The sequence below is a fragment of the Balaenoptera musculus genome, chromosome 20 (genome assembly GCF_009873245.2).
Source record: "Balaenoptera musculus isolate JJ_BM4_2016_0621 chromosome 20, mBalMus1.pri.v3, whole genome shotgun sequence".
Classification (NCBI taxonomy): domain Eukaryota; kingdom Metazoa; phylum Chordata; class Mammalia; order Artiodactyla; family Balaenopteridae; genus Balaenoptera; species Balaenoptera musculus.
In genome coordinates this window covers 36,857,151-36,879,762 of record NC_045804.1, presented here as the reverse complement: position 1 = coordinate 36,879,762, position 22,612 = coordinate 36,857,151, and the positions used below count along the sequence as shown (strand labels likewise).

The following is a 22,612-nucleotide window of genomic DNA, read 5'->3' as shown; positions in this document are numbered from 1 at the left end:
TGGTCCTCCATTTTGTATATTATACAAATATGCAAAAATACTTAGGCAGCAAGATATTAGCATTGTTTAACTACTTTTAGTTGCCAGAGAGAAAAAATAGTAATTAGAGAGTAGAGAAATCAGACAACACTTTGACTAGGTGATGACAGTTACCATCACTAATGAGGAATAGTTGGACATTGTATGCCTCCAGATGTGTGGTACACATATCCCCTATGTAGTACCCTGGTCAAAAATGCATAGCCTCAATCTAGATAAAGGAGGTTAAAGAAATGTTACAAGTAAAGAAAAAAAGAAAAAGAAAAGAAAAGAAACGTTACAAGTACATGCTATTCCTGATCCTAGGCTGGATCCTATAAAGGATATTATTAGGCCATCTGATAATTCAGAATATGGATGGTAGATGGTATGTTAGGTAAATATTATATTAATATAAATTTATGAAGCTGATAACTGCAGTGTCCTTATTCTTAGAAAATATACTTTGAAGTATTTAGGGATAAAGGACCATTATTTAAAATATTTTTTATATATACACACAGAATCTTTATATATATGTAGATTGAAAACAAGCGAATGGGGCAAAATGTCAACAATAGATGAATCTGAGTAAAGATGGGTGTTCTTTGTCATAGTTTTATTTTTATAGCTTTATACATTTGAAATGATCTCCAGATGAAATGTTTGTAAAAATAGGCTGGCAGGGACTTCGCTGGTGGCGCACTGGTTAAGAATTCGCCTGCCAATGCAGGGGACACGGGTTTGAGCCCTGGTCCGGGAGGATCCCACATGCCACGGAGCAACTAAGCCCGTGTGCCACAACTACTGAGCCTGCGCTCTAGAGCCCACAAGCCACAACTACTGAAGCCCGTTGGCCTAGAGCCCATGCTCCACAACAAGAGAAGCCACCACAATGAGAAGCCTGTGCACTGCAACGAAGAGTAGACCCCGCTCTCTGCAATTAGAGAAAGCCCACAAGCAGCAATGAAGACCCAACGCAGCCAAAAATAAAACAAACAAACAAATAAATAAATAAATGGGATGGTCAGAGGAGGTCTGAAAAGATGACATTTGAGTGAAGAGGTGAGGCATCAAGGCCTGTGGGTGTCTGGGGCAAGATATTAGGCAGAAGGAACAACAAATACAAAGTGTCCTTTTTATGATTTTTTTTTTAATTAATTTTATTTATTTATTTTTGTCTGCGTTGGGTCTTCGTTGCTGTGCGCGGGATTTTCTCTAGTTGTGAGCGGGGGCTACTCTTGGTTACGGTGCGCAGGCTTCTCATTGCCGTGGCTTCTCTCGTTGCGGAGCACAGGCTCTAGGTGCACAGGCTTCAGTAGTTGTGGCACGTGGGCTCAGTAGTTGTGGCTCACGGGCTCTAGAGCGCAGGCTCAGTAGTTGTGGAGCACGGGCTTAGTTGCTCCGCGGCATGTGGGATCTTCCCAGACCAGGGCTCAAACCAGTGTCCCCTGCATTGGCAGGCGGATTCTTAACCACTGCGCTACCAGGGAAGCCCCATGATTTTTTTTTTTTTTAACTGAGCAGCTTGAAAGGTGGAGTTGCCATCAACTGATGTAGCAAAGACCAGAGTATATGTAGCAGGGGGAGGTCAGTTCAGTTTTGGACAACTTACCTTCAAGGTGCTAATCAGACATTAAAGTGGTGATATCTATTGGGCTTCTGGTTATGAAAATTGACTAGGTGAGGGCTAGGCTAGAGATATCAGGCTGTGGCTGAATCAAGGGATTGAGTGTAGGTAGAAAAGGGGGGGAAAAAGAAAAGAAAAAAGGAAGGGTCCAGTGACTGATCCGTGAGATACTGTCACTGTTAGGAGGTGGGGGCATGAATGGAAGAACAGGTAAAACAAGACTGAGAAAGAGCCACAGGTAAAATACAAGAAAGTTCAGGAGAGTGTCCTGAAAGCTAAGAGAAGAAACTGTTTCAAGAAGGTATTTCGTTATATGTCAGTTATACCTCAATTAAAAAAAAAATATTTCAAATACTGTTGATAGTTCAGGTAAAGGAAAGACTGAGAAGTGACCTTTGGGTTTAACAATGTGAAAGTCATTGGTGACCTTGACAAAGTAGCTTTTGGTGGATATTGAGACCACAATCGTGCCTGGAGTTGGTTCAAGAAAGAGTGAGAAGGGGAAATTTTGATATAGCAAGTTTTAGACACTCTTCCTAGGTGGGGAAGGAAGAGATGGGGCTTTAGCTGGAGTAGAAATAATAGCATCAAGAGAGGGTTTGCTACTGTTATTTTAAAAAGGGAAGAAATAATAACAGTTGATGGGAAAGATCCTCTAGACCAGGGAGAACTCCATGTAAGAGATAAAATACAATTGCTATAGTAATTTCCTATGACAATTACATTATTTTAACATAATTTTGTAAACAAATATATGGAAATAAATGAATATTTTCATATAGAAAGACATGGGAGAGATGGTATTGCTTTAGTAATGGAAAAAAATTGCATCTGCTTTTTCTCTTGATTTTATTTTTCTATCACATATTTTCTCAAATTTTCTCAAATATCTTTTTATTTTTTTAAACTTTATTGAGATATAACTGACATACAGCACTGTATATAGGTTTAATGTGTACAGCATTTAAAAGAGAATATCCTTTAGATTTGAACATTTAAGCTGAAAGAAATGCTTTGTCATATTACTTTTCCTGTCTTTATTTTGGCACTTGGGGGAAAAAAGGAACTATTTAAGTTCTAGCTTTCTTTTTAAGTTTAACTTCTTGCATGGTAATTCTTATTGGCCCCATAGTAAATTAAATTATAGAATTTAGCACCACTCTTATGGTTTATAGTCATTTTTCTTCCAGTTTTTTGGGAAAGAGAGAAGTTTACTTATCAAAATTTGTACTGATGAAGATCAGAATTACCTGAGTGCAAATGTAGCAAAGGTGCCTCCTAGTGGCTGCCCAATGGAATTGCATGTGAGTCTTGCAATTCATTTATTCATTGAACAGATATTTGAGTGCAGTATGTGCCAAGCACAGGGTCTTTGCCCTCATGGAAGCTTACAGTTTAGAGAGGGGAGAGGCATTCATCAAATGATCACAAAAAGAACGGAAACATTACAACTCTTAACTATTTGTATATCTGTTAATGGGAACTTAAAATGGGAGTATTTTACCTAACCGGAGAGGCCAGAGAAGTGATGTTTGAGCTGAGGTCTTAAGAATTACTAAAAGTTAATAGAGGAAGAAAATGTGTTATAGGCATAGGAACTGCATTTGTGAACAGCTCTGTGATAGGAGGAGGCATGGTGAATATAAGGGACTCTGATGAAGGCTAGGTGGAACAAAGATATGGGAACAAAAGGCATAGATAAAGTCAGAAAATACTGCATTTTTATAGGCTGTGGTTAAGAGTTATGCAAGAGTAAACTATTGCAGAGTTGGGGTGGGAAACATATAACTAGGTAGGGGTGTGTGTGTGTGTTTTAATTATGGCAAAATACATATAACAACATTTACCATCTTAACCATTTTAAGTATACAGTTCAGTGGTATTAAGTACATTTACATTGTTGTGCAGCCATCACCACCGTCAATCTTAAATTTGTGTTTTAAAGAGATGATTTTGGTTGCAGTTTTGAGAATGGATTAGGTGAGGCAAAAGTTGCTGGGAAGCTCTCCACGGGAAGCCACTCACAGAGCTGGAGGCAGGGTGGGGTGGGGAGACATGTTGAAATTCCCTAGGGATAAGGACCACTAGGTGTCCTGCACATTGCTGGCTGTAGTATGCCCCAGCAGCAAGCAGAGAACATACTGAAACCAGAAGAAAGGCCTCTTTCTCATCTGGTATCACTCCAGTGCCCCTACTGAAAACAAAAGGGAAATAGCCATTGAGCAGGCAACCAACCTCTGCCACAATGTTCAAGGCCCCTCCCTTCAATATATAGAGGAATGACATTCCTGTGATCCTATAATGGTGTACAAACACTAGGCCAATAATAAAATACTTAGTTCAATTCTGATTCTTACTCATTTGATCTCAGGTAAAGCCATGTAGATTACCTGAACTGGCAAAATAAGGGAACTGGCTCTATCTTATGTTCCTAAATCTAGCTATGAATACAGATCATATGGTGAGTTTGTTAAAAATTCAAATTCTAGGGACTTTTACCGGCAAATTTAAAGCAACTTGAGCATCAAAACAATAACAGGAATAAGTTATAACATAATGAGGAAAAAAGAATCCCTAAGTCCATACTGATACAAAAAGATTATAAAGAGGTAGAGAGAAAAATGGATAGTTCTTCTTTAGAAAAGACAACTAATAAATGTAGTTAGTGTTCTAATTCTATCATCAGTTTACAGCCATCACAATAACACTTGATTCGTGCAAGAATCATTAATGAATGCTAAAATGTGGCATATTTTGGTGAGGAATAGAATATTTCACACAATCTCAAACTATCACTGTACAGATTACTTAGGGCATCTTTACAGTGCTGGTAGGCAGCACTTTAACTGAATGATCAGGTTTGGCATCGCCAATAATAGGACAGACTGACATTTTGTGCCTCCTAATGTGACATACTAAGAAGGCTATGACTTCAGCAATTTAGTATTCTGGCCAAAAAAAAAAGTTTAACCTGAACACAAACCCTTATATCTAGCCTGCGGACACGAGGAAGCAGTCAAGACAAATCCAAATTGAGGGTCACTCTGCAAAACAACTGGCCTGGACTCTCTTGACAATTGTCTGTCCGTGTCATGAATGACAAAAACAAATCACAAAACCTAGAGAATTGTTCTGGGTTAAAAACGACTAAAAAATATGACAACTAAATGTAATGAATGATCCTTGAGTGGATCCTGGATATTAAAAAAGCATTATTGCGGGAATTCCCTGGTGATCCAGGGGTTAGGACTTGACACTTTCACTGAGGGGGCCTGGGTTCAATCCCTCTTGGGGGAATTAAGATCCTGAAAGCCACGTGGTGTGGCCCAAAAAAAAAGGCATTATTGGGATAACTGGGGAAATTTGAACATAGATTTTTTTTTTTTTTTTTTTTTTAAGTGTTGAAGCTCTAACATGGAATAGTAAGGAATTATTTTTATTTATTTATTTATGGCTGTGTTGGGTCTTCGTTTCTGTGTGAGAGCTTTCTCTAGTTGCGGCGAGCAGGGGCCACTCTTCATCGCGGTGCGCGGGCCTCTCACTATCGTGGCCTCTCTTGTTGCGGAGCAGAGGCTCCAGATGCACAGGCTCAGTAATTGTGGCTCACGGGCCTGGCTGCTCCGCGGCATGTGGGATCTTCCCAGACCAGGGCTCGAACCCGTGTCCCCTGCATTGGCAGGCAGATTCTCAACCACTGCGCCACCAGGGAAGCCCCAGAACATAGATTTTATATTACACAATACTGGATCAACATGAAATTTTCTGACTGTGGCTACATAGGAGAATATCCTTATGCTCAGGAGATTAAATAGGAGATACACCATGTTATTGGCTTGGGAGATATAATATTGTTATGATGGCATTTCTCTCTGAAGTGATCTATAGGTTCAGTGCAATCGCATTCAAAACCCAGAGTTTGGGGGGACTTCCCTCCTGGTCCAGTGGCTAAGACTCCATGCTCCCAAAGAGGGGGCCGAGGTTTGATCCCTGGTCTGGGAACTAGATACTGCATGCATGCCACAACTGAAGATCCCTCATGTTGCAACTAAGACCCAGTGCAGCCTAAATAAATAAATAAATAAGATAATAATAAATATTATTATTTTTTAAAATATTTATTTTTTATTTTTGGCTGCGTCAGGTCTTAGTCATGGGATTTTTGTTGCAGCATGTGGGATCTTTCGTTGCGGCACACAGGCTCCTTGTTGCGGCGCACGGGCTTCTCTCTAGTTGTGGCTCACGTGCTCAGTAGTTGCGGTGCATGGGCTTAGTTGCCCCACAGCATGTGGGATGTTAGTCCCCTGACCAGGGATCAAACCTGTATCCCCTGTATTGGAAGGCGATTCTTAACCACTGGAACACCAGGGAAGTTCCAGTAAATATTATGAAAAAAACAAACAAACAAAAAAAATAAAATAGAGTTTGGGAATTCCCTGGCGGTCCAGGGGTTAGGACTCCACGTTTCCACTGCAGGGGGCACAGGTTCAATCCCTGGTTGGGGAATTAAGATCCCCCATGCCACATGGCCTGGCCAAAAACTAAAAATAAACAAACAAATAAACTAATTAATTTAAAAAACAGTTTCAGAAATTTAAGTTGGGAGAAATGCGCCTTTCTTCTGGAAATGTATTGAGGTTTAGTGAGAAGAAAAAGAGATTTCAATATATTGGGGGCTAGTGATTTGGGAGTTGCAAGCTTGAGAGGACAATTTTGTGGAAGGAGTATACATATATACTGGGTATATATCCATAGAAATCTCTAGAAGGATACATAAGGACAGTAGTTGTTCCCTAAGTGGAGAACCAGAAAGGACATGAATGGGAAAGGAGATTTTTGTATCTTTTGGTTTTCGTGCCATGTGAAATAAACAAGTAACTTATTTTAAAATATTTTCAGATTTTTAACTATATTAATGTTAGTTTATATATGAGAAATTGTGACCCTTCTTTGAGGTCATATAGTTTGCATTAGATTGAAAATTGGAATTTCTTTTTTTAACCTAGATTTTAAGTTGAGACATATTAGGGATTCTGCTTTATATAAATTTATGTTTTTACTTGGAGTGGCAATATTAATTTCAAATATTGGGGGGGAAATTGCTTTTGAAAGCTTTTAGCATCACATATGAACCCTGTAATTGCTATCTTACAATTTATCTGTTTCCATCCACGTTCATTTTTATAGTTTCATCAACCAGGGAGTTTTGTTTTACTGGTATAAAGAAATAAATGTGCCTTTGTGAGCTGACCTGGATTATAATTAGCTTTTAGTGGTCATATGTGTTCTCTTTTGTTACTCTGAAGGATGAATTGCCCCTTTCAGGAGGCTGATTTAGCAGTGAATTTTGCTATTTCAGAGTGGAGTAATTGATTTGAAGTATTCTTTCCTTGGATTCTGAGCATATTTGAATTGGCCAGTATTTCTGATGAGAGGTATGGTGACGTTTAAATAAGGAAAGGAGAGGACAAAGAGCTTCCTCTTGTTTAGCAAAAGTCAGACCTGCTTAACAGTGGCAAAAACAATTTATCCTCTTGTCTGAAAACCTTTTGCTCTTAATTAGGTCTTTTCCCAAAGTATTTCACAACAAACAAAAGAGGCAGAAATTAATGTTTTCTCCTTCTTGTCTCCTCCTTCCTGTTTTTGGGAGCAAAAGAGTTTATATTGTCCTACTTATTTATCTTATGTATCACGAAAGAGTAGATGGTTTCTATAAATTTTTTTTTCTATTTCAGTTTTATTGATCTTTTAGTTGACCCGAGTCGACTAAAGCTTCTTTTATGTTGAACATTTTGAGGTGTACATCTAATGCGTCTAAAAAGCGGAAGTGTTAGGCATTGTTTTATGTGGAGCTAATCAAGAAGGAAGATAATTATGTAAGAATCTTCTTTTACTGGCTCACTGAAAGGGTGAACTATTGATCTCCAAAGGCTAGTCATATGGTAGGTTAAAAGCATAAAAATGCTTATTTTTATTTCTGGAATTTTCTTCCAAGTGACTGGCACCCATCCTTTCAGTTTTTTTTTTTTTTTAATTTTATTTATTTTATTTATTTATTTTTGGCTGCGTTGGGTCTTCGTTGCTGCGTGCGGGCTTTCTCTAGTTGTGTCGATGGGCTTCTCATTGCAGTGGCTTCTCTTGTTGTGGAGCATGGGCTCCACGCGTGCAGGCTTCAGTAGTTGTGGTGCATGGGCTCAGTAGCTGTGGCTTGCGGGCCCTAGAGCGCAGGCTCAGTAGTTGTAACGCCTGGGCCTAGCTGCTCTGCAGCATGTGGGATCTTCCCAGACCAGGGCTCGAACCCGTGTCCCCTGCATTGGCAGGCGGATTCTTAACCGCTGCACCACCAGGGAAGCCCCATCCTTTCAGTTTTGATGTAGGTATTTTCTTGACCTAGGGGGCTAACAGGAGGTTTTCAGTTAGCCAGTAGGACTCTTATTATTTGTAGAGCAAGGTCTCCACATTTTATCTTTTTTTATAGTTATCTTAGTTAATCTTGGCCCTTTGCTCTTCCCCATACATTTTATTTTTTTCTACTTTTAAATATATTTTTTAAAATTTTTATTGGAGTATAGTTGATTTACAATGTTGTGTTAGTTTCTGCTGTACAGCAAAGTGAATCAGTTATACATATATCCACTCTTTTTTAGATTCTTTTCTCACGTAGGTCATTACAGAGTATTGAGTAGAGTTCCCTGTGCTATAGAGTAGGTCCTTCTTATACGTTTTAGAATCAGCTTGTCAAATTCTACAAAAGTCCTTTTGGGATTTTGGATGGAATTACATTGACATTATAGGTTATTTTTGGAAGAAGTAACATCTTCATAATGTTGACTCCTCCTATCTTTGATTATAGTTTATTTCCCCATTTATTTAGATAGTCTTTGGAATCTAATTGTATAATCTTGTCCATAAAAGATTTGCACACCTTTTGTTAAATTTCCCAGTACCTGATATTTGGTTCACTGTTGTAAATGGAATTGTTTAAAATTTTACATTTTCTATTTCTTGCTATTATATAGAGATGCAGCTGACTTTTATATATTGGGTTTGTATTTAACAACCTTGCTAAGTGTTCCTGTTCTGATAATTTATCTAATTTCTTTTTGGTTTCCCATGTAGAAATAAAATTATCTTCAAGTAATGATAGTTTTATTTTCTCCGTTCCAATTCACATATATCATTTATCTTTATTATCTTACTGTGTTGAGAAGGATCCCTTGTATAGAATTGGAAGAGAAGTGGTGATAGAAGGCATACTTTTATCAGGTTTATAAGGGAGTTACCTTTTCAAATTTCTAGTTTGCTAAGAATTTTTTTTTTTTAAATCATGAATGGATTTTGAATGTTATCAAATGCTTTTCTGCATCTGTTGAGATGAACATGTAGATTTTCTTCTTTGATCTGTTGATGTGATACTACTAGCTTGCAAATAATACTTCTTGCTTTTTCTGCCTCCTGCTCCCCAGGTGATTTGTGGAGCTATGATTTCTTCAGTGGTGAGTTTGTGGTGTCACCTGAACCAGACACAAGTGTCCATACTCTTGATCCCCAGAAGCACAAGTATATTATCTTGGGGAGTGATGGACTTTGGAATATGATTCCACCTCAAGATGCCATCTCAATGTGCCAGGACCAAGAGGAGAAAAAATACTTGACGGTGAGAAGTAACTCAATTAGATATTATTATCTACACATTGTTCTGGTACTTTTGTCAGGGGTCTTGAATATGAACTAAGGATGTTCACCTTGAGTAGATTTTTGCACTTGCCCTGGCTATAGAAGAAAGTAAAATATAGATTTCTGCAGCTTATTAGGGGAACAAGACAGGAAATAGATGAATGAAACTAGATAACAAAACATACAACCACTGACTTCATTATGAGCAGCCCTTGACTTCCTGGCCTATGGAACCCTCACCAATCCTTCTTTTTATAAATTGAGATATAATTCACATTCTATAAAATTTACCTTTTTAAAGTATTCAGGTCAGTGGTTCTTAGGATAGTCTCAAAGTTATGTAACTCTCAACACTAATTCCAGAACATTTCATCACTGCCCCCAACAAACCCCATAACCATTAGCAGTCATTCACTATCACCCCTGTTCCCTGGCAACCACTAATTTTTTTTTGTCTCTATGTATTTGCCTGTTTTGCATATTTCATATAAATGAGATCATACAATATGTGACCTTTTGTGTCTGACTTCTTTCACTTAAGCATAATGTCTTCAAGGTTCATTCATGTTGCTTGTATCAGTACTTTATTCCTCTTTATGGCTGAATAATTTTCCATTGATGGATATATAACATTTTATTTATCCATCCATTCATCAGTCAATGGGTACTTGAGTTGTTTCCACTTTTTGGCTATTTTGAATGACGCTGCTCTTAACATTCATGTACAAGTTTTTGTGTGGACATGTTTTCAGATCTCTCAGGTATCTACGTAGGAGTGGAACTCCTGGGTCATGTGGTAACTCTATGTCACCTATATTGTTTTAGTCAATTGCAAACCTAGAAACAACCATCAATGAGAAAATTCTTTTCTTTCCTTCCTGGCTTGCTTAAAAATTGATCTTCATTCTGAGCAATGACAAAGTAAGGAGATTTGGGAAAGTGCAGTGTTATTGAAGGCAAGGAAAGAGAGTGTTTTGGAGTAGTAGCCAGCAATGTCAAATTCCACAAAGAAGTGGAGGCAGATGGATGAAAACAGGGTATTGGGTTTTATATTTAGGACCTTTTATTATTAGTGACCTTCAAGGATGAAGAGTTTCGGTTGAAGTGATGAGGGCATTAGCTAGCAGGTTGGAGTGATGATGAAACAGTACTTTGTGAGCCTAGGAAATAGATGTAGAGAGTGTTCAGGAAGGGAATGTGCCATTGTTAGCTTGAAAAGATAGTGAGGGTCTTGAAAGCAGTTTTATAGTCTTACAAGAAAGATGGACAGAACAAGAGAAATAAGGGATATTGATGGAATGAAGGTCCAGAGCACATCGAAGTAACTGGAATCAATGGCTCCTTGGAAAAGATGATCTTTTTCTAAGATGGGAGGAATGGTAAAGCTATATTTTGGGGCGATAAGGAGGCAACATGAAAGAACTTGAATTAAATTGTCTCCATTCATTCCCTCAACTAACATGTTAGGCACTAGGTACAAAGGAAGCAAAGATAAATAGAATATGGTCCTTGCTCAGCATTTACCATATTATTACCAATAGGATATATAGATAGCTATCAGTACCATTTGATTGTGAGTTGTTTAAAGATAAGAGTCATGTATCTATTCAATTTTACAAACTTGGGGCTAGCATGATGCATTTGGTCAGTGATGTCAGATGTAAAAGAAAGATTAAATAAAATAAAGACTGTTTTGTCTATTGGATTTTGTTTGTTTGTTTGTTTGCCACGCCGGCTTGCAGGATCTTAGCTCCCCTACCAGGGATCAAACCTGGGCCCTCGGCTGTGAAAGAGTGGAGTCCTAACTACTGGACTGCGAGGGAATTCCCATGTCTATTGGATTTAGAATTCTTTAATGATGAAAGAGAAAGAGAGAAACATTTCAGTGGCATGATGAGGCCAAAAGCCAGTTTTATTGGGTTGGGAGAACCTATTCATAAACACTTAGGTGTTTAGAATGAGTACTGAAGGAAGCATTCATCTAACAATATTTAGAACAAGTGTTGAGAACTGAGAGGGAGAAGATAGGAAACTTGTGAGGACTGCATAAAGAAGTTTCATGGATGAGAGTGGTATTTGAGCAGGTCTTATAGGTGGAGTTGAATTTACCAGGTAGAGATGAAGGGAGGAGAGTGAAGCTTTCCAGGCAAAGAAATAGAATGTGTAAAGTCAGAGAGAAGAGACAAGTACAGCACATTCAGGTTTCACAAGTAACTTGATGTGATTGGAAGACAGGAGGCAAAAAGGTTTTGAATGGTCTGTTATGAAGTTAAGTCTTAATAGTCAGGTAGTGGAGAGTATTGAAAAGCTGCATTTTAGATACGCATTTTAGAAAGCATACCCATGGCAGGGTGGAATAGAGGGCAGATGATAATGGATGTGAGAATTCTATTTATTAGGAGGTGTAGGAAAAACGTCTCGCCCCTTACTAAATTAAACTGATGCAAAGTTGGCAATGAAAGAGAATGGGTGTCAGCAGTGAGTGATTGGTGAAGAATCCCTGAGAAAAGGTGAATTTTGATGAATGGAATCATATTTATAAGGTCTGTCTCTGCCTCTGTTCACATGTTGATTCCTATTGACAGTATCTGATTTTATTTTAGTTTTATTAATTAATTAATTAATTAATGGCTCCCTTGGGTCTTTGTTGCTGCGCGCGGGCTTTCTCTAGTTGCAGTGAGTGGGGGCAACTCTTCATTGTGGTGCACGGGCTTCTCATTGTGGTGGCTTCTCTTGTTGCAGAGCATGGGCTCTAGGCATGAGGGCTTCAGTAGTTGTGGCATGTGGGCTCAGTAGTTGTGTCTCGTGGGCTCTAGAGCGCAAGCTCAGTAGTTGTTGGCGCATGGGCTTAGTTGCTCCACGGCATGTGGGATCTTCCCGGACCAGGGCTCCAACCCGTGTCCCCTGCATTGACAGGCGGATTCTTAACCACTGCACCACCAGGGAAGTCCTGATTTTAATTTTTTAAAAAATATTTATTTATTTATTTATTTATTTATTTATTTATTTATTTGGCTGCACCCGGTCTTAGTTGTGGCACTCAGGATCTTTAGTTGCAGCTTGTGGGATCTAGTTCCCTGACCAGGGATAGAACCCCGGCCCCCTGCATTGGGAGTGCAGAGTCTTAACCACTGGACCACCAGGGAAGTCCCTGATTTGATTTTTATTAATGGATCTATTAGACTTCCTCTTTGGAAGCTGCTGTTATGTTCCAAATGAAAATTTTTGCACGTTTGATCTAAAGCAGCAATGGATTAAAGAAAAAAAAGAAAAAAAAACATATGCACATACAAGCAAAAAAGAAATATGGGACTCCCCTGGTGGCGCAGTGGTTAAGAGATCGTCTGTCAATGCAGGGGACACGGGTTCGAGCCCTGGTCCCAGAAGATCCCACATGCCCCGGAGCAACTAAGCCCATGCACCACAACTACTGAGCCTGAGCTCTAGAGCCCGCGAGCCACAACTACTGAGCCCATGTGCCACAACTACTGAAGCCCACGCACCTATAACCCGTGCTCCACAACAAAAGAAGCCACCGCAATGAGCAGCCCACGCACCGCAATGAAGAGTAGCCCCCGCTCGCTGCAACTAGAGAAAGCCCGCACACAGCAATGGAGACCCAACGCAGCCATAAATAAATAAGTAAATAAGTAAGTAAATAGAAATGTAGACGTTAAAAAAAATACATAAGTGGTAGAACTGACAGAACTTGGGTTTTAAGGAGGGAGAATATTATGACACCCAAATTTCTTAGTGGTGGCTGGAAGCTGTTATCAAGAAGAAACACATTATTTTGGGGGGAGGGAGGGATAATTCATATAGGCGTGTTGAATAGGACGTGCCTTTGGTTCATCTAGATAGATATTTTCAGTAGGCAGTTACTGAAAGGCAATGCCTGGAAATGCTAACTTCAGTGTTAACGGGAGTTAAAGCTGTGACAATTTATGACATCACCTCATGAGACAGTAGGGTGGAAGAAAAGGACACAGTATTAAGGGCGGCCCGAGTCAACAGAATCCGTGAGCTGAGGGAAAATGCAAGTAAGGTAGTAGAAATGGCTTATGTAGATTTCTTTTTTATGGAGCTTTGCTGGGAGGGAAACAGGTACACTGAAAAAGTGAAAGGTAAAGGAGTCCTTCAGTGAGTTCTCAGTGAGCTAGTATTTGGAGAGTGGTGCAACATGTACACTGGGGAACGTAATAGATTCATGAATTACAGCTTAATGCTGCCTTTCATCAATTGTGAAGTGCATATTTTTTCATATTAGAAAGGGGGGGGGAAAGCAATGTTTAAAAACATCTTTACAAAGTGGTACTTTTCTTGCGAATGAAAGGATGGCTTAATATTAAGATTTTAAAGCAGCTGAGAGGAGTTTTTTGCAGTTTGCCATCATTAATGTGTTGGAATACTGTAATATGACCAAGATCAGGCAATCCCAAATAAAAATGATTCCCTGTTTCCCAAGGAAAGAATGAAAAAAGCCCAGTTCTTTATCCGGTTTCAATATATAAACTTGAGGCATATAGCTGACAGTTAAATGACATATATGTTATATATTTTTTAATAAAGTGCTTATAGTACGGTAGTACATTATATATACATTATAGTACATTAATATTTTGTACTTATAATACATTAATACATGTATTTTTAAAATTAGGGTATAGTTGCTTTACAATGTTGTGTTAGTTTCTGCTGTACAATGAAGTGAGTCAGCTATATGTATACATATATCCCCTCCCTCTTGGACCTTCCCCCCACCCCACAATCCTATCCATCTAGGTCACTACAGAGCACCGAGCTGAGCTCCCTGTGACATTAATATATTTTATTACATTACATAAAGTAACATATTAATTAAAAATTTTTTCCCCGTATAGTTCATGACACATTTCTTTTTCAAACATTTCCACTCATTTTCATTATTCAGTTATTTCTAGAGGTATTTTTTAAGATAAGTAGTTCTTTTCTGGAGCACATCATTTTCTTTTCTGTTCTTTGAAACTTAGCAGTTATTAAATCCATGTATGATGCTGTAAGTTTTATTCCAAGCCACATTTATTTGTATAACACAAGTTCATTTAATTTTTTTTTGTTTTGTTTTTTACTCTTTCTGTTTGTATGTATTTGATCTCTATACTATAACCACTTATTGTATTGCTTTTTTCTTCATATGAGTGACATTAGCCATTTATATATCTATAAATGGCTATGTGTGTATGTATCTATGTATGTATATATATGTCAATATATACATATATCTATGTATGTATATATATATATATGTCAATATGTATACATATATTTAATGACCATTTTTATTTCCTTGTCTCTGAATTTTGTTCATATCCTTTGACAGTTTTTATGTTGGGATTGTCTTTGATTTGCAGAAGCTCTTATTTTAGGAGGAAATTGGCCCTTTGCAATGAGTTTTTTTTGCCATGTGTGATTATTTCATTTGTGAATTGTTTATCTATAATAACTTGATGTTTACTTCCCCTTTTTAGATAACTTCTGTATAACTTTTCCTAAGTAAGTTTACAATGAAGACCAAGTTTCTTGCTACCAAAAAGATAAAAATACAGGTGAAATTTAACCACAGGATAAGACCTTGTCTTAGTATTTTTTTAAATTTAGAGCAATACTGTTTTAGCATAGTTATGGGTTTGTGGGTAAAGTTTGAAATTTTAATTATTTATGTAGGCCATGTTGAACACGTGAGTTTTCATTTGCTACAGGTGTCGTGGCAACAAGGTCTGAGTTGTTATCTTCCTTCTTATTCTTTTAAATACAGGGTGAGCATGGACAGTCTTGTGCCAAAATGCTTGTGAATCGAGCTCTAGGCCGCTGGAGGCAGCGTATGCTTCGAGCAGATAATACTAGTGCCATAGTAATCTGCATCTCTCCAGGAGTGGGCACTCAGGGAGATTTCACCAATGAAGACGAGCTCTATCTGAACCTGACTGATAGCCCTTCCTATAATAGTCAAGAAACCTGCGTGATGACTCCTTCTCCGTGTTCTACACCACCAGTCAAGGTACACAGTTCTCTAGTATTTAAGTTGTAATAGAATTTCTCTGGTTAGTATTACCTGAAAACAGTTTTCAGATTCTTTATATAATAGAATTTTGGATTTGAGCTACAGTCAAGAAAGTGATAGATCTTTGTCATGTAACTTACTGTCAGTAGGCCATCTGCACATAGGTACTATACTGAATGCCAGCTGTATGTAGAGCACCTAATAGAAAAGTGATTAGATATGCCCCCTGAAGAATATTAACCATATTAATATTTGGAACTTACTGATTCCCTTCTGATAGTATGAAAGTTTTTAAGCATTTTTTGTGATGCACTTCCATATGTGGTATTTCATTTGAACCTCATAACCGTGAAAGCTAAATAGTGCAGATGTTATTCCATTTTATAGATAATATGACTGAGATATTGAGCAGTTTGAATAAGATCATACAGAATCAAGAGTGAACTGGACCTTAGGATATCAGACTTTAGAACTGGTTATCTAGTAACATGGATAAGAAACATCATTCCTATTTCTTATCCATATTAATATTGAATGAATTTAAGATGTGCTGTGAAATAAACAAGTTTAAATGCTACTGTATTTCCCTTTTTCTGATTTCGTCCCAATTTTTTTCCTGCTAATAATTAGTAATATCGATAACTTTTGATATACCTGGCCTTCTGAGAATGTGTTTTCAGAAGAATGACCATTAAAATGGGAAACACAGTGGAATTTTATGTTGTGTATTCAGGCAGTTTTTTAAGATGTTCAAAGCTACACAGTACAAAGAATTTATTTAATTTTGGGTATTGTGATCCTATATGGAGTACGTGGAAGTTTACTATTACCGCTTTCCTATCTTTTACTTCACTATATATATGGCAACTTAATTTTCCTTACATGGACTCTTCATTTAGAAATTGACAAATTAATATTTTATGCTTATTTTCTTAAAAGAATTTCTTGTCAAAGCTTTCTTTGCTTTGAAAACTCTTGAATAATAATGCAGATTGAAATCTTTTAAAGTCTCTTCATTCTCTTTTGAGTGTTATGAAGGAGCTTATGTTCATTTGAGAATTCGCTGGTTTCTGTATTTGAATGTATTCATTACTTTCGTGTTTCCTAATGTGTTTGTATTTGAATAACTGAACTTTAGGCAGTACAGAGAAGGAGGCCTTAAGGTGGAGGTAAGGATGAGGGGATAGAAGATACTGTGATAGGAATAAATACTCTTAATATTGATCTCAAAACTTATTGCCGTCTGTGGATTGGCATTAGTAAAATTGTACATAAATTGCACCTAGAAATAATTTTTAAAACATATTTCAAAATTCTGAAAAATAATGATCTAACAATTTTACTAAAGTACAGCTTAGGAGATTTATGTATACACTGACTTATATGTAGGCGTGGTTGTTTGTTAACCATCTGGCCCCACCTAAATATGAAAGAATATTTAGAGCCATTCAGGACAATCAGTATTGTTGGCTCTGCCCTAACAAGTAAATAAAGACAAATCTCTGCCCCAAAGATTGTGTTTTGTTTTGTTTATCTTAACCATGGCTACTCACAAGTATCTCTGATGTATTTCATTGTTACAATAATCCTATGTTTAGTAACATCTAGATATAAATGACATTCTCGTTGATTTTGAATGGTTTTTAAGACCTACCCACATTTAGACTAGGCACTTGAGACTAGGTTATCTATCTATAGACATGTGAACTTCTGTTTGAATCGTAAGCTAAATCGGTAGTCAAATCTTTGTTTTCGGACAGATATAGTAGAAATACTTCTGTTTGTGATATATTACTATGGCACAGATTTCTTTATCCTTTCTTTAGGGCAAAACTAAATTTAGCTGTTTTTTAAATAAGCCAAGAGCTATAGGAAGGAGGAATGAGGAAAAGAGTTCTTCCAGAGGATTAACACTTAGTTTCAGTTGTGTTCTAGGCACAATTTGTAATTAGTTGTTTACTGTTGGATTGTAAAATATATGGAGCTCTCAAGAAAGCCGATCTCTGAAGTAGTGAAACTTTTAAAGTGTGAGTTTTTAGGACGTAACCTGTCAATATCACAAGTGTTTTATGAGCAGGTAAGAAGGCTTAGCAATACAGTAGTAATTAATCTGGGATGAGTCTAAGAAGTCTAGGCAGTTGCCTGAGCTAACAGATGCAATGTATTCCCACAGAATGCCAATAAAAAGAGAAGGAAAAGCTCAAGGAGAAAGTGGGGGAAGAAAAGCCGTGCACCTGTGGTATCAGAATAATAATTTGTGAATTTAAAAAGACACAGCACAACAGAAATTACAATAAATTGCGTTAACTCTGACATCATCCCATTGTTTTTCTTTTGTAAAGGAATTCCATCTAATGTCTAGCATTGTTGCATAAACTAGAGCAATATGTTCTATTTCTGTAAGTGGCTTGATTAGTACCTTTCTTCTTGTGCCTAAATTAGTGATGTGCTTGTTTGGTAGTAGGAAGCCTTCTGTCTACAGAATTTATCTGCTGCCTGGTCTTGTTGCAAATCCTTTTTCTATAGTAAACCAAGATGAACTTTTAGTCAAAAATTACTAATGACTAGATATAGTTTTCTGTGGTCAGTCAGAACATGCTTGTGATCAGGGTAGTAGGCATTGGAATCAACCTAATGTAGAGGGGATAAATTCACAGACAAGTTGTTGTTATTATTGAAAGCCAGATGTAAATATTCTAGAACAGAGACTGTCCTGTTATCCGTTCTCAACACTGGTATTTTGAAATAAGGTTGCTGCCCAACATCTAGTCAGTGTTAAAACAGATAAGAATTGGGCTTTCAGTAAACCATGTAGTGTGAAATAAATAAATGAGCCAATGACCCCAGAAAGGAAGAATATATTCTTAGTTTTAAAAAAAAAAAAAAAAAAAAAGGAAGCAGCATTCTATTTGGGGCAGTACCAAATTAGGAACTTTAGGGTTTCTCATCTCTAGCCTCCATTGGACCTAAAGTTAATTTTTTTTTTCAGTAAAGCATGTTCATGTTACATGGTTAAATTGAAATGCTTTTGATTGCTTCAATTTCCCTTTTTCTTTTTAATTCTAGAAACGTTGAAGGGAACATTAGTTTTATAAATATGCTTTTTTATAGAGCACTTTCTCGAAAGGCGTTTATTCCTAGGGGATTTTATATCAGAGGGCGACCAGATAATATGTCTTTGTTTACCATTCTACAAAATGGTTTACTTGGGCTCTTCAGAATATATTACTATTTTAATAAATTTGATTTGATTGAGAGAGGAAATGATTGAGGGAAATGTTACACACTTGGGCAAGAGATAGTATTTATGCTTAAAATTTATACTTGAGGGCTTCCCTGGTGGCACAGTGGTTGAGAATCTGCCTGCCAATGCAGGGGACACGGGTTCGAGCCCTGGTCTGGGAGGATCCCACATGCCGCGGAGCAACTAGGCCCGTGAGCCACAACTACTGAGCGTGCGCATCTGGAGCCTGTGCTCCGCAACAAGAGAGGCCGCGACGGTGAGAGGCCCGCGCACCGCGATGAAGAGTGGCCCCCGCTCGCCGCACCTAGAGAAAGCCCTCGCACAGAAACGAAGACCCAACACAGCCAAAAATAAATAAAGAAACAAATGTGGGGTTTAAAAAAAAAAAAAAAACAGAAAGAAAGAATGAAATTTATAAAAAAAAAAATTTATACTTGAGAAAGTATTAAAACAATGATTTTCTAAAATATTATACTGGAAGATTTGTATTTGATAGGAAGAATGTTCTTATCTGTCTGGAGATGGGAGGATATTCTGAATACATATAGATCTGAGGCACTACACCTAAAGGAGTGGTGCATAGCTGAACCTCCTGTGAAGCTTTTTAAAAAACAATACCTGAAAGTTTCCATATGATTTTCACTTATATCTTTTTTTTAAAATAAATTTATTTTATTTATTTACTTTTGGCTGTGTTGGGTCTTCGTTGCTGTGCACAGGCTTTCTCTAGTTGTGGCGAGCAGGGGCTACTCTTTGTTGTGGTGCGCGGGCTTCTGATTTGTGGTGGCTTCTCTTGTTGCAGAGCACGGGCTCTAGGCGTGCAGGCTTCAGTAGTTGTGGCGCATGGGCTCAGTGGTTGTGGCTTGCGGGCTCTAGAGCACAGGCTCAGTAGTTGTGGCTCATGGGCTTAGTTGCTCCGTGGCAACTAAGATGTGGGATCTTCCCGGACCAGGGCTCGAACCTGTGTCCCCTTCATTGGCAGGCGGATTCTTAACCACTGTGCCACCAGGGAAGCCCTCACTTATATCTTTGAAAGTTGCCCCTGCCATACTCAGTACATTCCCATATGTCCTGTTTTCTCAAATAACGGAACAGCATCTAGTGTTTGGGAGATGGGTGCAAAGCAACAATCTGAATTTCCATTATGACAGAGTTGCTTTAATGTTGCACTTCACATTTTCCACACTACTGAATATTCAGAAATTAAAATATAGAAAGTAGGAAATAAACCCCCCAAATAAACAAATTTGTCACTTATTCTAATGAAATCTTTTCATTTCCCCAATGGTTAAGCTGAATTCTAGGATAAATTAGTTCTTACTTGGTTTACCTTCTTGTTTTTCAGTCACTGGAGGAGGACCCATGGCCAAGGCTGAACTCTAAGGACCACATACCTGCCCTTGTTCGTAGTAATGCCTTCTCAGAGAATTATTTAGAAGTCCCAGCTGAGATAGCTCGAGGGAATGTCCAGGCTGCAGTCATATCCTCAAAAGATCCAGAGCCACTTGAAGAAAATTGCACTAAAGCCCTGACTTTAAGGATACATGATTCTTTGAATAATAGCCTGTCAGTTGGCCTTGTGCCTACCAATTCAACAAACACCATCGTGGACCAAAAAAATTTAAAGATGTCGATCCCAGGTCAAGTGAAAGCTCAAGAAGTTGAAAGAACCCCTCCAACAAACTTCAAAAGGACATTAGAAGAATCCAACTCTGGCCCTCTTGTGAAGAAGCATAGACGAAATGGTTTAAGTCGAAGTAGCGGTGCTCAGCCTGCAAGCCTCCCCACAAACTCACAGCGAAAGAACTCTGTTAAACTTACCATGCGACGCAGACTTAGGGGCCAGAAGAAAATTGGAAATCCTTTACTTCACCAGCACAGGAAAACTGTTTGTGTTTGCTGAAATATATCTGGAATTTTTTTTTTTCCAAACTTCTAAGAGGGCTTTTTGAATTTGGTGCCGAAGTTGAACTTTTTTTAAGGGGACAAAATAAAAATAGTATACAGTTTGACTTTTTGGAATTCAACCGTTTTAACCTGGCCTTGTACTTGCCTGTATTATAAATGTGAATTTTGTAGATGTTAGGGTTATAAGTTGCTATAAAATGTGTGTAAATTTGTATCCTTCACACAAACTCAGTCTCTTACTCTGATACACAGTAAATGTAACAACAGGGCTAAAGGTTTAAAAAAAAAAAATCAAAAGAATCTATTAGATTTTAGAAATACATTTAAACTTTTAAAAATGCTTATTAAGAAATTTGTATAAGTCACTTGTGATGAAAACTACACAACTTTTTAAAGTAAATTATGAAGCAAACTGGAAAAGTGATGTATTTTCATAGTGACCTGTGTTCCACTTAATGTTTCTTAGAGACAACTAGTGTTTTAAAAATTATTCTTTATTTCTGATTTCATAATTCAGAACTAAATTTTTCATAGAAGCAGAAGTGTTGAGCCATGCAAAAGTAGCTGGGTTTTAGTCTCCTTGTCCTAATTAAAATACTATGCAGTATCTATTTCATTCAGTAGCATTTTTTCTAAACATTAATCATCAGATTTGCTCACCAAATCTTTGAAGTAGAAGGAGGTAGGTTTGCCTAAAAAGATGTCCTTCTCAATCATCCCAGACATTCAGTGGCATTAGTAGGTCTTAAAAGTAGTTATATCCTCTTCTAGTGTTTGCATAAAATATGTGAAGTTTTTCTTGCTATGTCAATAACGGATGGTGCTGCTAATTCCCAACATTTCTTAAATTATTTTATATATCCGATGGTTTTCATTGATTATATGGACATGTTTGTTCATCTAATAAAATCAGTGAACTGTTACTGATGTTGCTGGATTTTTGTTATTGGTTTGTTTTAATGGTATATATTAACTTTTTGTCAGGCCATGATCAAGCTTTAGAGTAACAACTTAAAATACATGTAATGTTCATCTTTGCACTCTTGACTTTTTAATTTTAACTTAGAGTACATCAAGTCAGGCTAAATATACAATAATAAGTATATGGTTAGATCAGTTATGGCTTATAAGAGTTTGATGAAATATTACATAGCAATTAAAAATGAATAAAACTATTATTTGGTAATATAAGAAAAAACTAAAAGGAACTAATACCAAAATACTAAGAGTATGTTGTTTTGGTGTGATAAATTGTTCTACAAAGAGAAATTTTTAAAATTTATTAATTTAGAACAGGACTCTAAATGAGACATTGAAGAGTTAATCCATGCATTCAACATTGACCATGCACCTACAGTATGCTAGGAACTGTGCAATTGGAAGCACACCAGTTTTCCATAAGAGGATTAATTGAGGGCTTCCCTGGTGGCACAGTGGTTAAGAATCCGCCTGCCGGTGCAGGGGACATGGGTTCGAGCCTTGGTCTGGGAAGATCCCACATGCCACGGAGCAACTAAGCCTGTGCGCCACAACTACTGAGCCTGTGCTCTAGAGCCTGCGAGCCACAACTACTGAGCCCATGTGCCACAACTACTGAAGCCTGTGTGCCTAGAGCCCATGCTCCACAACAAGAGAAGCCACTGCAATGAGAAGCCCACACACCGCAATGAAGAGTAGCCCCAACTCGCCGCAACAAGAGAAAGCCCGCGTGCAGCAACGAAGACCCAATGCAGCCAAATAAATAAATAAATAAATAAATAAAAATTTCCCTTTAAAAAAAAAAGGATTAATTGAGAACCAGTGGTTCAGGTGAAACATTAATTTTGGCTAGTTTTTCAAAACTAAAGAGTTTGTTTTTCAGATCTTTCCAAGGTAATGACATATAGCAAGTAGCGTACATTTTTGGAGTCAATTTTTTGTGAAGAATTTTTCCATCTTTATTTTTCAGATCAATTTTTTAATGTAAATGTCATAGCATTCTTTCCTAGGTCACATTTATAGTGCCATAGAGTCCAGTTCCATACCATACTAATAGCTCTCTAATACTGGAAACATTTTTGGTTTGAGATATATAACTAAAAGGTAAAATGAGCTCTTT

At 37.6% G+C, this 22,612-nt stretch overlaps 1 protein-coding gene across 1 annotated transcript in view; it reads left to right on the top strand.

Moving 5' to 3' along the window:
- Positions 1–20,615, top strand: part of PPM1D (protein phosphatase, Mg2+/Mn2+ dependent 1D) — a 52,258-nt gene extending 31,643 nt beyond the window's left edge. The window contains exons 4-6 of the mRNA XM_036838312.1: positions 9,112–9,302; positions 15,117–15,359; positions 19,952–20,615. Of these exons, the coding sequence (XP_036694207.1) occupies positions 9,112–9,302; positions 15,117–15,359; positions 19,952–20,509 (992 nt within the window). The 3' untranslated portion in view covers positions 20,510–20,615. The remainder of the gene's footprint in view (positions 1–9,111; positions 9,303–15,116; positions 15,360–19,951) is intronic.
- The last annotated feature ends 1,997 nt before the right edge of the window (positions 20,616–22,612 follow it).